At 35.7% G+C, this 17,012-nt stretch overlaps 1 protein-coding gene across 5 annotated transcripts in view; it reads right to left on the reverse strand.

The window, feature by feature from the left end:
* The window catches only part of LOC109426796 (uncharacterized), a 43,582-nt gene extending 27,751 nt beyond the window's left edge, over positions 1-15,831 (reverse strand). For 4 of the 5 annotated variants that reach the window (XM_062853524.1, XM_062853522.1, XM_062853523.1 and 1 more), the window contains exon 1: positions 15,147-15,831. In XM_062853524.1, the coding sequence (XP_062709508.1) occupies positions 15,147-15,149 (3 nt within the window). In that variant the 5' untranslated portion in view covers positions 15,150-15,831. The remainder of the gene's footprint in view (positions 1-15,146) is intronic. The other variant, XM_062853521.1, reaches the window with a different exon arrangement.
* Positions 15,832-17,012: the final 1,181 nt, after the last annotated feature.

Here is a 17,012-nt window from a genome sequence, read left to right on the forward strand (position 1 = left end):
CGCCTTTGCTCGGGTGGTGTATCCATATTTTAAACAAAGGCTGTTCTTTTCAATTTTACTGCACGCGAAAAAATCCGTTCTGATAAACGTGAACAAACAAACGTAAATATGAGAACAGGCAAATCTACACTGTAAACTGGAACTAGTTCCAGCTGTCAATATGGGTGTTCTAGAAACCGTGACATCTAGTTCACGGTGTACATTTCTTATTGTTGTTATCGTTGCTATGCATAGTTCCCGTCTGTTCTCGTTGCCGTGACTGAGAGTGCACGTATACCGGAACGGGTTTTTTTGCGTGTGTTATACTCACTTTAAGTATTACAGCTATGAAGTTCTTCGGAGATGTTTCATTCTTTGAACGTAGGCTTTTCTTTCTAGTTTTTCTGTTCTACTCATTATAAAGATTACAGTCATTAACATGTTCATCAGTTTGTCCATCTTCTAAACATAGGCTGTTCCTTAAAATTTAACCATTATACTCGCTATTATTTTATTATACTGGTATAATGCTTATATTACATCTTTTAGCATTTTCACCGGAAATTTTACTTTCTTTTAAGCTGAAACATCAAGAAATCCCTTTGAAATTTTCCATACAAACTTTGGAGGCACAAATCTGACGAACGAAGCATCGAACCAAGCCACACTTGTTTATCCTGACTTTGCTCACTTCCAAAAAGAAGCAGCTTTTCTAAATCAAGCGAATTTGCTTACGAATTTTTTAGATTGGTGCTCTTGAAAACGTGAGTAGGGGTCCAAGTCGGCCATTGTGGCAGCCATATTTGTATCCTCTGAAGTTTCTCCTTAAAATAGGCTGTTCTTTTTAGGTTAACTGTTATACTCACTATAAGCATTACTGCTGTAAACTTTTTCGTCGGAGGTTTTACCTTTTTTTTTTAAAAAAAAAAAGGCTGTTTTTTTAGTTTTAAAGGACTCGATTCAATTCCATTTACTCATGATAATCATGTTTGTTTAATACATGTTTTTGTGGATAACACGTATAGCAATCCAAATATTGCCATACAAGAATTTCTAAAATCAGGGCCGCAAAACAAACTGCCAGGTGGCTAGGTATGCGGAGTACGAGAGTAAGTCTCGGCTTCATAAAAATAATACGCTTTCACTTGTAGTTAGTGGGCACAAACGGGAGTGTGTTGTGGTTTGGCATCTAAGCCGAAACAGAGATGAGTTTGTGAAATAGGAGTGTTCACGGTGCGGCTTCGGAGTCAGTTTGGCTTTCTATTCTATTCTATTATTACTTGTTCTGTGGCTTAGTTGGTTAAAGCGCCAGTCTAGCGAATACGGAGTCATGGGTTCGAATCCCACCAGAACGCGATTTCTTTTTTCACAAATCTCATCTCTCAATTTGTCAATTAGCAACATTTCGTGCCTTCTAATTACAAGTTTTTTTCAGTAGGGAGCTCATACAGAAGCAAAATTTCATTTGAATTGAAAAATTTGCGTCTTCGCGATTCGTGCGTTGAGCTGCAAATGCTCCATTTGGAAAACGTGGACGCTCATTTCACTTTTAACGTAAACATCAAAAGTATAGTTAATCCATCAATTATTGCTTTCTCCGTGATATATCTGTTGTGGTTCAAACAACTGTTTTCCTATTTTCAAACAAAGTAGTAGCTATCAATTTGTTCGTAAATATTTGCCTCCTTTGAACTATTCCCCATCAAGGCCTCCAGGTCTATAGAATACATCTTAATTCCAACAGAATAGTGCTGCTCATTTTCCCATACATTCATTCGCCACAGCACAAAACTACAAATATGACCTGGAAAAACAGAAACCTGTACGATTACACCCTGTTTGCACGAAAGCCGACAGTTTCGGTTCCGGTGGGAGCTAAAAGCTTTCCGCTTCATCGTAGGCAATCATCATGCATATCGTCCTGTATGCCACGACTGGTGCCGCAGTTTATTCGTGTTGTAACTTAGAGACTATAGCAGCAGGTTGCCGCTCCTAGTAGCGTCATCGAAGTGGAACCGATTTGCATTTTAAAGATGTACAGCCAAACCAAAAGCGAAACAGTAGGCAGGATAACCACCGGCGCCGGATGTGTTTGCTATTCGACGGAACCAAGCGGCGAATATCCAAGGTTACCGGACGGATCTCGTGTAGAGCCACCACCGCACCGGACGGTTGGTCTGGCTGGGTGGCCTTTCGAAGGGCAATTTTCCAAACCAGTTAACCAAATTTTTCGCACGATTATGACGTTTCAAGGATATTATGTCGAATAGCGGATTTAAACAGGGCTCTGCATAAAGCTAAAACATAAACCTTAAATTTGTGAATTATTTTTTCCTTGTTTTTACGAAGGTAGTGCTTCTCATCGATTTACCGCTTTTCAACATTGCGTGCGAGACACCTGACCCGTAGTAGCTGCCTATCATACTCAGGCTATATGGAGCTTTGACTGCCGACGACCTTCACATTCGACACGTCATATAACGGTAGACATGAAAGAAAATAAAACGGTTCACACGTGTAAAGTCAGTCAGTGCTCTTCTTCACTAGCTATCCGAAATCGATTTAAAATTCAATTAGACTTAATAAAGAGCAACTTGAAAGCCATTTGTGTAGAATACGAAAGTCGGTTCTAACGCTAGTTCCTTTAACCCCTTCGGGACGATTTTTTTCACCAACCTCGCCACTGTAGAACGCGTCAGCAAGGTGCAAATGACCAAACCATCCTGAAAGGGTTAAACCTTTGAAGCCGGATTTTTTCCAAGCGTTATTATAGAGTTGTTTCCACGTATTTCTGTGGTTTTGGTGCGCAATAGCATAAAAAGGGTAGAATATGATGCAGAATATTTTTTTCCGGACATCTTAGCTCATCCAAACTGTTCTTGAGTTTAGATCCTAAAGTATACCGGTGCAACGGTAACTTCTTTCATTATTCAAAGCTACGATTTGTAATCTATCATGTTCAGAAAGTCTTTTGAAAGTTCAATGGATAGTATCAGATCAGTCAGGACATCTAGGTCATTCAAATTGTTTTTGTTTAGATACTGAAGTCTACGGTCCGATTTATTGTAATTTTGTAAATATCGTAAAACTAATCTTGAAAAAGTTCTTAAAAGCTTGAAATTTAACGATTTTTTTTTATATTTTCAGCCCAAAATCGACAAAATGGTCACTTACGCCCCTTTGCATATGGGCCTCTAATATGTAATCTATCATGTCCAGTAAATCATCTGAATGTTCACTGGACATCATCAGATAAGCTGGCGTCATACACAAACTATTATGATGTTTAAAATTTAGCACTACTGCAATGGAAGTTTCTATTTTGGCTATATAGAGTTATGTTGCATAATCTATTATACTTACTGGAGATCACAGAATATAATCAGAGACTATGACATAACTTCGGGATATTCAGAATCGTACACACTGTCCTGCAATATATGACATGGAGTCTACTGCCGTAATATCTTTTTTTCCTGTTTTGTGCTACACAACATTATCAACCGTAATGATTGTATCTAATTCTAAGTTCCTTATAGGGTTTCCTTTTTTGAGAATTCCTTCAGCACTTCTCTCTGGGAATTCTTCAAAGGTTCTTCCGTGATTTTTCACAATGAGCTGTTTTTTTTGTATGGTAAGATGCTAAACTTCCGTTTCTGCATTGAAACGGTACAAACTTACAGGTATTATGATTTCTAGCCTAATTTGATGCTGCTTGAGTGAAAATTGAGAAACTGTTGTTGAAGTGGTAATAAATGGAGAATACAACAACACAGTTACCCAAAGTTTTGCTCAAACAGCATCAAATTAGCGAGGAATAATGCCCTTGTTTTTTTACCATATAAAAATTCAGCTCATTACTAAACTAGTACTTCACTGATTGCGTCCTATTTATGGAGAAATATATACAGGGGATGGCCAAAATGTTTGGGATAGGCAACTTTATTTCTTTCACAAAAAAAATCAACATGCTGTAACTTTTCATAGAGTGCATCAAAAAATCTTAAATTTTGACTGTTTATCAACCTATTATATGTGCATCATTGGCACAAATTTGGGCTCGATTGATTAATGTTTCGCAAAGTTAGAGCCGTTCGGGTAAAACACTAGTTTTAAGACAACTCATTTTTGAGCTGTCATATCTCGGAGACCTGTGAACCGAATTGAATGAATTTTTTAACGTTTATCAACAATATATTGATACTTAATACGACGTTATAAAATATAATATTTTCTCACGGCGAATTAAGTTATACCGGGTTGAAATTTTGACCCATATAGAAGAAAATAGGTCAAATTTACAATACCACACAAAAATTACGAAATGTGTTCTTTTTCAATCTAAATAGGCTCCAATATATCTGATTAGAGATAGCTTGAGAACAGAAGTGGAAAAATCTCTGGATATCAACACTAAAATTTATTGACATTGATGTAAAAAAATTACATTTTTTCGAGAAAAATCCAAAAATTGTCAATCCATGATAACTTTTTTCAACGGTTAAAAAGTACCTATCTTTAAATAGTTTGGGGAGCATTCGCATATTGTTAGTGTACGTTCAAAATTTCATTCAATTCGGTTCACTGGTTTCCGAGATATGACACCTCAAAAATGAGTTGTCTAGAAAATAGTGTTTTACCCGAACGGTTCTAACTTTGCGAAACATTAATTAATCGAGCCCAAATTTGTACCAATGATTCACATATAATAGGTTGACAGGCAGTCAAAATTTGAGGTTTTTTAATGCACTCTATCAAAAGTTATAGCATGTTTAACTTTTTTGTGAGAGAAAAAAAAGTTGCCTATCCCAAACATTTTGGCATCAAATTCCTAAAGGAATCTCACAAGGAAAAAAATCCGCAAGAAATTCTTGGCGGAATCCAGGAAAGATCTCCTAGATCAATCTCAGAAAGAACTCCTGGAGACATCCTAGAGGAATCCAGGAAGGAATTCCTGGAAGAATCCCGAAAGGAACTGCTGGATAATCTAGGAATTTACAAAAGGAGTAATCTCAGAAGAAACTGCTTGGAAAATCCCAGAAGACTCTCGAAGAAATCCTTAAAGTTAGAAGTAAATTTCGAAAGGAACTTCTGAAAAAATACCGGTTGAAATCACGGTTTAAATTTCTGGAAAGGGGCAATCTCTGACGGAACTCTTGGATAAATCCCAGAAGCAACTCCTGGTCAATCTTGGACAATTTTAAAGGAATCCCAGAAGGAACTCCAGAAGGTATCCGTGAAGGAGCTCCTGAGAGAATTCTCGAAGGAGCTTGTGCAGGATTTTAAGAAACTCCGAAATCTCAGAAAAAACTACTTGAAAAATTACAGAAGAAACTTTTATAAAATTCCCAGAAGGAACTGCTGAAGGAATTCTCAAAAAAGAAAATCCAATAAGGAACTTCTTGACGAATCCTAGCAGAAACTTCTTGAGGATTCCCAGAATTAACTCCTGGAGAGACCCCTGAAAAATCTGCTGGAGTAATTTCAGTAGAAACTCCTGGAGGTCCCCGAAGGAACCTCCGAAGAAATCTTAGAAAGAACTTTTAGATCAGTCACTGAAGGCATTCCTGGAGGAATTCCAGAAAGAGCTCTTAAATGAATGTCAGAAAGAGCTCTAGGAGGAATCTGAGAATAAATTTCCGTAAGAAAATCAGAGAGAATTTCTGGAGGAATTCACAAGGAACTTCTGAAGGAATGTCTGACGAAATTCATGGAGGATCAACACTCTGCAGCAGGCGAATTCGCTGGTATTTTTTCACTAACTGAAGTTTACTTAGTAGCCCATAGCTGTATTTTTAAAAATAACTAAATAATGAATAATAAATAATAAATAAAATTACGGTAATTTTAAAGTGATGGAGACGTATAATCATTCCATACAAATAAGAGCACAAAACTTGAAATGTTAAAAATGCAGATCAAAAATGGCTTTAAGAACATTTATAAATTTTTTATACGTTATTTAAAAATAGTTAAACTTTCGTTGAAAAAATAAACAAAAAATAGTCGTTGTGGTCCAGCAATGTGAAAATCAGAAAAAAACTAATATTTTGGCAATTTTTGAAAATTTACATTGTAGTAAATGTCAATTTTCAAAAATTTTGACGGTATTTTTTTCTAAAATCTAGAACTAATATTTTTTTTCATTTGTTAAAAACGATTGCAAATTGGTCAATTGATTCAAAAGTTATGATTTTTTTACTTGTTTTTAGTTTTGAAAATCTTGATTTTTGATTACCCTATCATAAAATTAGTCACCTTAATGGCGAAATAAAAAAAATACGGGTCTTATTTTTTTGGTAAAGATCATTCCTACCGAATTTGAGCAAAATTGGAGAACTTTCATGTTCGAGTCTATTTTTTTTCCATGGAATGGCTGATTATTCAGTGTAGGTAGCAGGCTATGGGTAGATCTGGGTCGTAGAACATTAAACCAATATCAAAAATAATCTGACAATTTGATTGAGAAAAAAAAATAAAAATGGCCGTAATCGGAATCGAACCTTTCGACCTCATGCTCATAAGCAGTGCTCTAACCACTGCACTACAACTCTTTTCTGAGATTTTCGCAACCACCGATTTCAAATCTGAACTCATCATTAGAAAGCTGAAAGTCTAAGCTTTTCAAAACATTCAAATATTTAGGTGAGCAATGACCGCAGTGTCCCAGCCCCTTATTCAGTTGGATCGCAGTGTAATTCATACCAGTTCAGAACAATTACGGAGGATCAACCATAGATATGTGCAGTCGGTCTAATCTAAGCTCTCAGCTTAGCTACTCAGCTTACGAATGTAAAAAATGGAAAATATGTTCCAACTGGAACTGAATACAAAGACACCTTTCGTTTCCTAAATTCATAGGCATTTGAGTTTCATTTCCCGGCATGGTTGTCAATTCGTAGATGTGTAACGCTTCAACGACGGAAGAAAGTTGTTCAAGGACGCCGCCTTTCTGCGTTTTATGTATAGCAGCAAAAAACACAACAGAAAATATAGTCAAATCATCCCTCAACGCACTTTGCCCATTCTCCTCGCATTGACCCCAATTTATGGCAGTAAAATTAGTATGTTGCGTTTTTTTTTGGGTGAAGGAACCACAAACAGCGACTTCCCATTCCGCCAAAACTTGCGCAGCAAATTGTCGGATGAAAGCAACAAAAATTGATGAAATAATTCACCCGCATTTTCCGAATTGGAATGAACCGATAGACTGAAACGCACAAGTCCGGATAAAGGTAGTGCATTTTTCCGAGTGAGTTTGTTCACTCGGTTTTCTACCCAGTGGATAAATTTATTCCGAAAATGTCCTCAATGCATGCGTTTCAGCCTCTATGGTGGAAACCGTGCTGAGCTCGGGGACGATAAAGCTCGCATTTGTTGGACGATGATGAAGCATCTGCTGTTCTATTACACAAGTTTACAAAATAAAACGAAAGTCGTGAACTTCTGTCAACGACCAAAATTTTTGAAGCACAATTTAGTGCTGATTTTGAAACCGACCTTCAAAAAATTTAAAGTAGAACAGTTTTTGAGATTTAGCTCAATATCGAGTTTTAAAACTTTTCAAAATATGTAATTTACTGAAATTCAAATATATTGCGTTTTGTTTAACCAATTTGAAATCTTTTTCCATAAATAAAAAGCTGAATACAATACCATTCGGTCATCTGAATACAGGTTTTGCGTCAGATTGATGAAATTCAAGATATTAGCGAGTTTTACGGACGATCTTTCTAAATTTTAGCAAAATTCCCTAATTTTTTTGAAGAAATGTATTTTTTTTAATAAGAAAAAACCAACTTAAAAATTATTTCTCGACGTTTATTTGACATATCATATGTAGGCGAGCTACAGTAAAAAAATCAACTCAATCGGAGCATTGATTACGGAGAATAAGGTGTGTGAAGTGAGCGACGTTGCTTAAAAATAGAACAAAAATCGATTTCAAATCATCAACCTTGTATGGAAAGTCGAAAAATTTTCCGCTCTACTGTAATTTTTTTCCTTCGCGTTTTCGAACTCAGGGCATGATTCTACACCAAAAATGATCATCAGCTTACCGAGTTCAAAAATGATGTAAACTAGTGTTATCAGCTCAGGCCAATCGAATCTGACTAAAGCAGGCAGCCAGTCGGTGCGGCAGTGGCGCAATAAGTTGGGAACACAGGGTAGACATATTGATGGTGGACTCCTGTTAGGAGTTAGGAGAACAAAGCCTGCTTTTGAGTTAAAATGTTAAATGACTTCCCCATTTATTAACTGAGACTTTCTCTGTCAATGACCATTTTGCAATTTTATAGGGGGATTAGGGGCATAATGGACACCCTAAGCAAATGAGTATGTTAGGCCTGTATAACAGACAAAAACATAACATATTATTAGTTGGCTTACAACTTTAACTTGTTTCCTACGTATTTCAATCATTTACTGCAGGTAGAACGTCATTATTGTGAAGAAATATTGAATTGTAAACCGTGTGTTTTTTTGGGGCTGGCAGGAAAGGTACGGGGCGAAATGGACACCCCTGCATATTTTATGCTGTATCTTTGATAATATCGACCAGTTAAGTAATTTGCCTAAGGGGATACCACAGATATAATACTCCATCTTAAACGAGTTTACATAATATCAAAGTTAATTAAATAAGTTTTAGGCTAAAATAATCGGATTGATTTTTTCCAAACTCTCTAAAACGCCTAACAGTATGCAACGCGCGTACATCCATTCATAATTGCCAATGTTCATTTCGCCCCGAATTGACTACAACATTTAAATTGCTATTAAAAGTAGATTCTGATCAAAAATGTAATACATCATCCATTGCTAAATCTGCGTATACATGTAGATAAGCTAACAATTCACTGGTTTTTATCGTGGACACACTCAAACACTCGTAATACCTTATTTACTACTGCTTGGAAATTATAAGAAATCCACCATATGAAAAACATACTTCATTTTCAATGATATTTTGGTTATTTTGAAGGAATATAAATGATACTTTTGAAAAATAGAACAATGACTTGTTCCTTTACACTTATGCATTAAAAGTTTTACATAAAAGTCAACGGTTTCGGCAAAAACAGGGGTGTCTATTTCGCCCCGGGTGTCCATTATGCCCCTAATCACCCTATCATGTGAAATATCATAAAAATATTCCAAGCTCAACGAAATCATGAAACAAATCCATAATAAAAAGTTCTTGGGAAAACAGGGTTTCTGAATACTATATTGCTTCTGCTATATTGGCCCTAATCGTTATCCTTAACATTTTCAATTAGAATTATTATCTGTTTTTGGTGACAGCTCACAGCAGAAAGTACGCATATCTGATTCCAATGTTGAAATGTCTTGAAAAAAAAAATCATTGAATAGCAAAGGGTCCATAGTTGGTAAAAATCACCCTACCGTCAATGACTGGGAAAAGGCGGACCACTACCGGGCAGTGTTCGATAATGCATATTAGGTGGGTGGTGAAAGGCAGGCTGTTAATTGCGACTGACGACGACTGTTTTCCTCCCAGAAGTTCTCTTTTATTTCTAGTAGTAGGAAACTATGCTGCATTAGGTATCACTACCTACCAAGAATGAGGTCCGTTGGCCAGTAGACGCCTCTACAAGTTACCCTTCGATGATGGGCCATTAATTCCAGTTTGGTTGACCTGATCTCGTGGTGGTTGAATGAAACCAGGCCGACAGAGAGCTTTTTTATATCGGTGAAATCAATGGATCCAAAGAATTGGCTGATTACAATGCAATTGTTTCTCACGAGTTTTCAATATTTTAAGCTAACAAATCCTCTAAATGAAAAGTATAAACCACATTCTACCGTGACGTTACAGTGTTTTGACGACTTTTTGGACAGTTTTTTCACTGTAACTCGTAAATTCACTGTAAACCCTCAAATATTTTTGCATATTCGGATTCCTTGTAAAATTTTCAATAAGTTTAATCTGTTGAACATTTCGTTTTCATTGCAAAAGTATGTTTAAAATGGAAATGACTAGCGTGACGTTACAACGTTGTAACGTCACTCTAGTCATTCCCATTTTTAACATACTTTTCCGATGAAAACTAACTATTTAACAGATCATACTTATTGGACATTTTACAAGTATTCCGAATATGCAATAATATTTGAGGGTTTACAGTCGAACTTACGAGTTATAGTGAAAAATTTGACCAAAAAGGCGTCAAAACGTTGTAACGTCACGGTAGAATGTGTCATAAATATAAACAACTAGCTGTACCCGGCAAACTTTGTCTTGCCTACTGCGTTTTTTGACGTTTCAAGTCCCTAGTCAAGTCCAAGTCCCCGTTCAAAATGCACGAAAACCCGATTTTTAAAAAACTCTCTATTTTTCCATGTTTTTTGTCTCATAAACCTTTTCTTTTGTGAAAACTAACAGAACAAAACTCAAACGACCCGAATCGGACCATCCGTTCGCAAGTTATGCGCGGTCCCACGTATGCCACTGCATTTTTATATATATAGATGTTAGGCAAAATGTAGTCCATTTCGGTTTTGGATTCATGCTCACTAAGCATAGGTATGTTCTACTTTTTTCGAAGTTTTCCAGAATTCTATCTATCTTTTATATTATATATTCTAAAGATATCATACTTTAGGTACTGATGCTAAACGATCGGATTTTTCGATCGTTTAGCATAGTTAATTTCATTGCTAACTGGACTGCGCAGAAGTGAGGAATCTGAAATAAAAGTGCGATTTTGCATTAAATCGTTCCGGTGTCTTCACCGCACTTATTCATCAGTGGGGATAGCATTTATCTCTACTTCTACTCTACTTCTAGAGATAGTTACTACAAATGCTGGATTACTTTTGTTGAATACACTTCAAAACCTTCACCAGGATGCGCTAACTAGCAAGATTGTAATCTTCCTGAGGTTATGGTAGAAGCAATGCAGATAAAGTTGCTTTGACTAGAGTTTTATTGAAGTAGGTTTATAAAAACCTTCTAGTGTTTCATAAAGCTGAAATTTCATGTTACTGTTACAAATGTTACTTGGGACACAATCATCATCATCATCCAGGAATTTCTTTGCGGCATTCGTTTGTAAATCCTTTTAGAAAATCATAGGAGAATTCTCCAGAGATTCATTTCATTGGAAGTTTCTCAACAGTTATAAAGGATAGACAAAATGAGCGGGACAGGCAAAATTTTCACTTTTCGAAAAATGGTCAACTAGCTGTTGTAACTTGTGTATAAACAATTTGAAATTTTTACTGTAAGTTAGGCCAACTTTGAGCTGTCATATCTTCGGACTCAGTTAACCGAATGTAATGGCATTTTGAGCATTCATGACTTATATAATAAGCTTTGAAAAACATTTGACTTTACTTATATTTGTTTATAAGAAAGTTAGTTAAAGCTAATTAATTTATTATATGAAGTTCTAGTAAATTTGCCTATTTTTCACATGCATCCTATATCATGTTACAATTTATTATCAGATATTTTGTAACTTCGTTTTAAAACATATCTAGATATATTCAGGTCAATATAACTGAATATAACTGAACTACAGAGGATAGACAAAATGATCGGGACAATCAAAATTATCACTTTTCAAAAAAATGTTCAACTGGCTGTAACTTTTCGAAAAGTGCATCAAATATTCTAATAATTTTTACTGTAAGTTCATCAACTAGTTGTGTATCAGTGGTCAAAATTTGAAAAAGATCGGGCTATTCTCCATGAAATTATAAAGATTTTTGAAAAAGGAATAATTATTCGATAGCCAACTTTGAGCTGGTATATCTCTGGATTCAATGAACCGAATGCAATGAAATTTTGACCATTTATGACTCTTAGATTGAGCTATGAAAAATCTATGACTTAACTTAAAATTAGAACATTTGATGCACTTTTCGAAAAGTTACAGCTAGTTGAACATCTTTTGAAGAGTGAAAATTTTGCCTGTCCCGATCATTTTGTCCATCCCCAGTATAATGAGCATCTAGAATTTTAAAGCGATTATTAAAAAAAAAACTTATCGCTATAACTTTCTTGCGTGTTAACAATTTTAAGATAAGTCAAACGTTTTTTGAAGTCCATTATATAAGTTATAAACGCTCAAAATTTCATTACATTCGGTTCATTGAATCCGGAGGTATAAAAGTTCAAAGTTGGCCTTCGGATAATTATGCCATTTACCTTTGGACCATTGATAGACAACTAGTTGACCACCTTACAGTAAAAATCCATTGAGATTTTTGATGCACTTTTCGAAAAGTTACAGCTAGTTGACCATTTTTTTGAGAAGTGAAAATTTTGCCTGCCCGAACATTTTTTCTATTCCCTGTACTTTGTTGTATTTCTCCAAATCATCCTTTTAACGGAATTCCATCAGGGACTTCCATTACTTAGGGGTTCTTTGGCAAAAAATCTGTAGAGATTTCTTGAAGAGCTTCGTTTGAGAATTATTCCAGAGATTTCTTCAGGATTTTATCTGAGGGTTCTATTAGCAAATTCCTTCAGATATTATATTTTATTATATTATATATTATATTTTTTTTATTTTCTCCTGAGAAATCATCCTGGGAATTAATGATTCGTTGCAAAATTCCTTGGATGTTTCCTCCAGGAATTTCTGCAATTAATTACCTCAGTTCTCTTATGCAAGGAATAACATCGGGAATTTCTCCAGGAATTTCATATGTTTTTAAGGGATTCTTTGGAAAATTTACGATTTGTTCACCGATATTTTTTTAAGTACTCTTTGCAGAAGTTTTACAGCAATTAATTCCCTTTTAATGATTCGTATGGGGAATACCTCCAGAGATCTCCTTTTGGGAAGTCATACGAGCATTTTTTCGGTTTTCCCATTTAGAAAATCATTAGAAATTTCTACATTCATTCTTTGGGGAGTTTATCCAGATACTTTATTATGAAATTCACCCAATGCAATACATTGCAATGGTTCCATCAGGATTTATCCTAACATATTTTGGATTTTTTTTCGAATTATATTTCCAGGGGATCCTAGAAAAACTTCTCAAGGGTGTCGTTGCAAATGTTCCCGGAGAGTTTTGCATAAACTCGTCCAGAGTTAACATCGGCAGTTTTTTTTTTCAATTTATCCAACAAAAATTTCTGCTGGGATTTGTTGAAGCATTCTTAGATATACTCCAATTATCTTCAAGGATTTTTTGAGGAATCCTTTGGAGAATTTCCTCAAGGATTTGAAGGATCTGTTGCAGAATTGCTCCAGAGATTCCTCGAGGATCCTTAGGAATTCTATTGAGAATTCCCCGCGGAATTTCATCATGAATTTCTTAAGAGGTTCTTCGAGGTTTCCTAATCCTATGAAATTCGTCAAAGAATTCGTTGGAAATTTTTTGTTAGATTCATTCAGGAATTCAATCAAGAATTTAACCGGATACTTTCCCATTTATTTTATCAAAAGTTTCTGTAGAGATTGCTTTGAGAATTTGTCCTAGAATACTGTAGAGAATTTCTTCAGGTATTCGTTGGCAGATACCGCCAAAGAATCCTTGAGGAATTCTTCCGGTCAGTATTTCTGAAATCGCTCCATAAAATAATAAAAACAGTATAAAAATAAAGGAATTGCAGAAGTTTTTCCAGAAATTTCCTCCAGACAGTGTTCCGATAATTCTCTTTGATTTTCTCACAAAATTTCTATTAGACGTTTTCGGAATTCCTTATTGAATTTCTGTATTTTTTCCTCCCAGGATTACTCCATGCAATTTTTCCAAAATGACACAGTTTTTCTCAGGATTTCTGCCAAAGTTCTTCTCGAGATTTCTCCAATAGGTCTTTGCGAGGATTCAAAGATTTCACCGGGATTTTTTCTGGTACACTGAAACTTCCATTTAAGTAAATGCATGGCTAATCGAAAATAATTTTTACCGTACAAGCAATGACAAAACTAAACCCTTATATTTTTAACACTTCGCATGACTAAGGAAATTTGTCAAAAAACATAAAACTGTATAGTTTAGTCAATGCATTTATTTAAATGAAGGTTTCAGTGTAATTCTCCGGGAATTTCTTACAAGGAATTTTGTAAGTTATTTCAGGAGACACTCCGGAAAAAAACTCCTGGAAAAATCTTTGCAAGAGCTCCTGGAGCCACAATTAAAGAAATCCCAAAAAGAACATCCAAAAGTATGGGAAGATATCCGGTAGGGATTACAAGAAGAGCTCTGGGAATAATTCCGAGAAAATTTGTAAAGAATGCAGAAATACTTACGAGTAAAAGTCTGAAAAGAGATCTGAGTGAAATTCAGAAATCCCAAAAGGAAGTCCGGAAATAAAAATCTTAGGAGAAAATTTAAGATAAATTCAGAAAAAAAAATCTGGGAGACATTCCAGGATCAGCACCGGAAGGAATTTTCCGAGCGAAGTTTCGACTGAAACTTTTGTAGTAGAAAACCCGAGAAGAACTCCGGGAGAAAATTAATAAAAACACATTAAGAAATCCTTGAAGGAGCTCTAGTAGAAATCCCCGGAATAACTTCTGTAGAAATTTTGGAAAGATCTCCTGAAGAATTCGCATGAAGAACACCGGAAGAAATCGTGAAAAATCTTCTAGAGGAATAATCCCAAGTTAAATTCTACGAAAAATTTCCGTGACAACATCTGCGATATATCCTGAGAAAAACTCATGCGGAGATCTCAGAATAAATCCTGGAAGAAATCCCACGAAAATATCTTGGGCCAAACCCAGGAGGAGCTCCGTGAAAATTCTTACGAGGGACTCTGGGAGGCAATCTTTAGGATCCTCGTCAAAAACTCTAGGAGAAATCGGTCAGAATTCAGGAATCCCGGAAGATTCTCAAGGAAGAATCGCAGAAAAAATTGTTCCTGCCCGTTCTCTGGTCTATTTTTAAGTTTTGTTCAATCTGTACAGCAGCTGGTTGAAAACGTTGTCCGTGTATTTTGTATTGAATAAGAATGAATGTTAAACATAAACAACATAAATAATTCATGAATTTTAAAGGGATTAACCTTCCTGGGAATGAGAATTTCTATAATAAAGAAAAGATGATAAAAAATTAAAGAATTTCTCAAATCAATTATAATTGAATAAATATGATAACAACCTTTAAAAAAATACTGCGAATAATAAAAAGCAACATCTGTAAGCATCTACCATCCATCAACCACTCTAATTGTATACCATGAAATTAACTCCACTTGTCGTATCCGCTTCAGACTGCTCACCGAAATTACGCTCGGAAATGTTGGAACAAATTAATCACGTGATAATATCATTCGTATCCAGTTGTGATTCCATTATTCACACCAAAAAGCCATTTCCACCGGAAGCACACTCGAGCGAGAGAATCCACTGATAAAAACACCTCATTCGCAGAATGGTAGGTACGTCGTAAAACACGAACAGCGCTAAATGCAACTTCCTTTGGCTCGTGTAAACATTTCCTTTCTTCGCTAGAAGCAATAGTCACGCGATGAGGATAGCGATTAACGAGGATTCCAACGCCAGTCAGTCATCAGCCACCACACTAATTGAATTCGATTGATTTTTGGACAACACTCGGAATAGTGGGAAAGGACACACGACGAACACTTACGTAGAGGACACGGACGACCGAACGATGATAGTTTGAGGAGATAATCAATTGCCCGGCGGCGATGTAACAACCATCACACTTACAATTGAAGGAAGTGGAGGTGGGGGTTCAAATCACACCGTTTTCATTGGAGCCGAATGTTTCCAGCCGAACTGATCCCGCGGAAGGTTACCGAAAGACTAACGCTCAACGCTGGCTGGTGCAAGCGTCTTAGCCGGGGTCTAAGGAAACGCACAGCATAAGGATAAGACTGTTTTGAACGGAAGTTAGTGCCGCCGGTGGCTTCAGGTTTGTGTGGAGTATAAAGGTATGGCATGGCGCGGTGGAGGCACTGAAAGGATATGGCACTAATTGGTAGGTGCCTTTGAAGGGAACCCGAGTAAAAAGTTATTAGCACGGTCTATATGCTTTTTTTTATTTATGTGTATTTTAACTTAGATGCTAATTCTACACTCAGACGGTCTATATGCGAAATGTAAACAAGCCCGATGTCCTGGCTTTATAAATATGTAACTACGTACTACTACTGTACGTGGCGTATTGGTCACACATTCACTTCATAAATAGATGGTCAATGACCATTGGTCATGGGTTCGATCGCAGCACCGGCACTTAGGTTGTCCCAAAATTGCACATGGTCGAAAAGCTTGGGGACTCACCCTGCAAATGATAGCTAAGGGTGTTAGAAACAAACTTTTGTATGACGGCAACTTTCAGAAACGACGTTTAGAGGTCGCCCCGACGAGATTTTTGAAAAATGGCCGTTTTTCGTAATAAATTTCATACACATATTTTTTACCGTACAAAAATTGGCAATACCCACTATTTTTATATTTTTTACAGCTTGATATGGATCCAAACTTCTTGGGAAAAATAATTAACGACATGTTTTGTAGATAACTTTTTGATACAGATTTTTTAAATTTACTAAAATTTGTCATTTTTTGATATACTGAGCATTTTACCCATCATAAAAAGTATCTGGACCTATTGCTAATTTAAAACAATTTCCATAAAAAGATAGGAAATTTTATGAGAAAAAACTTTTCCGAAGACAGCATTGCGTTTTTTCTATCCGTTTTAGAGTTATTCACGAATTACTATTAAAATCGTGAATAACTCTAAAACGGATAGAAAAAACGCAATGCTGTCTTCGGAAAAGTTTTTTCTCATAAAATTTCCTATCTTTTTATGGAAATTGTTTTAAATTAGCAATAGGTCCAGATACTTTTTATGATGGGTAAAATGCTCAGTATATCAAAAAATGACAAATTTTAGTAAATTTAAAAAAATCTGTATCAAAAAGTTATCTACAAAACATGTCGTTAATTATTTTTCCCAAGAAGTTTGGATCCATATCAAGCTGTAAAAAATATAAAAATAGTGGGTGTCTACTCAAAACTCAAAATAAAATTCCCTGAGTTTTCCAGGTTTTTCCAGATGAAATTTTA

This window comes from Aedes albopictus, chromosome 2, assembly GCF_035046485.1.
Source record: "Aedes albopictus strain Foshan chromosome 2, AalbF5, whole genome shotgun sequence".
NCBI lineage: Eukaryota > Metazoa > Arthropoda > Insecta > Diptera > Culicidae > Aedes > Aedes albopictus.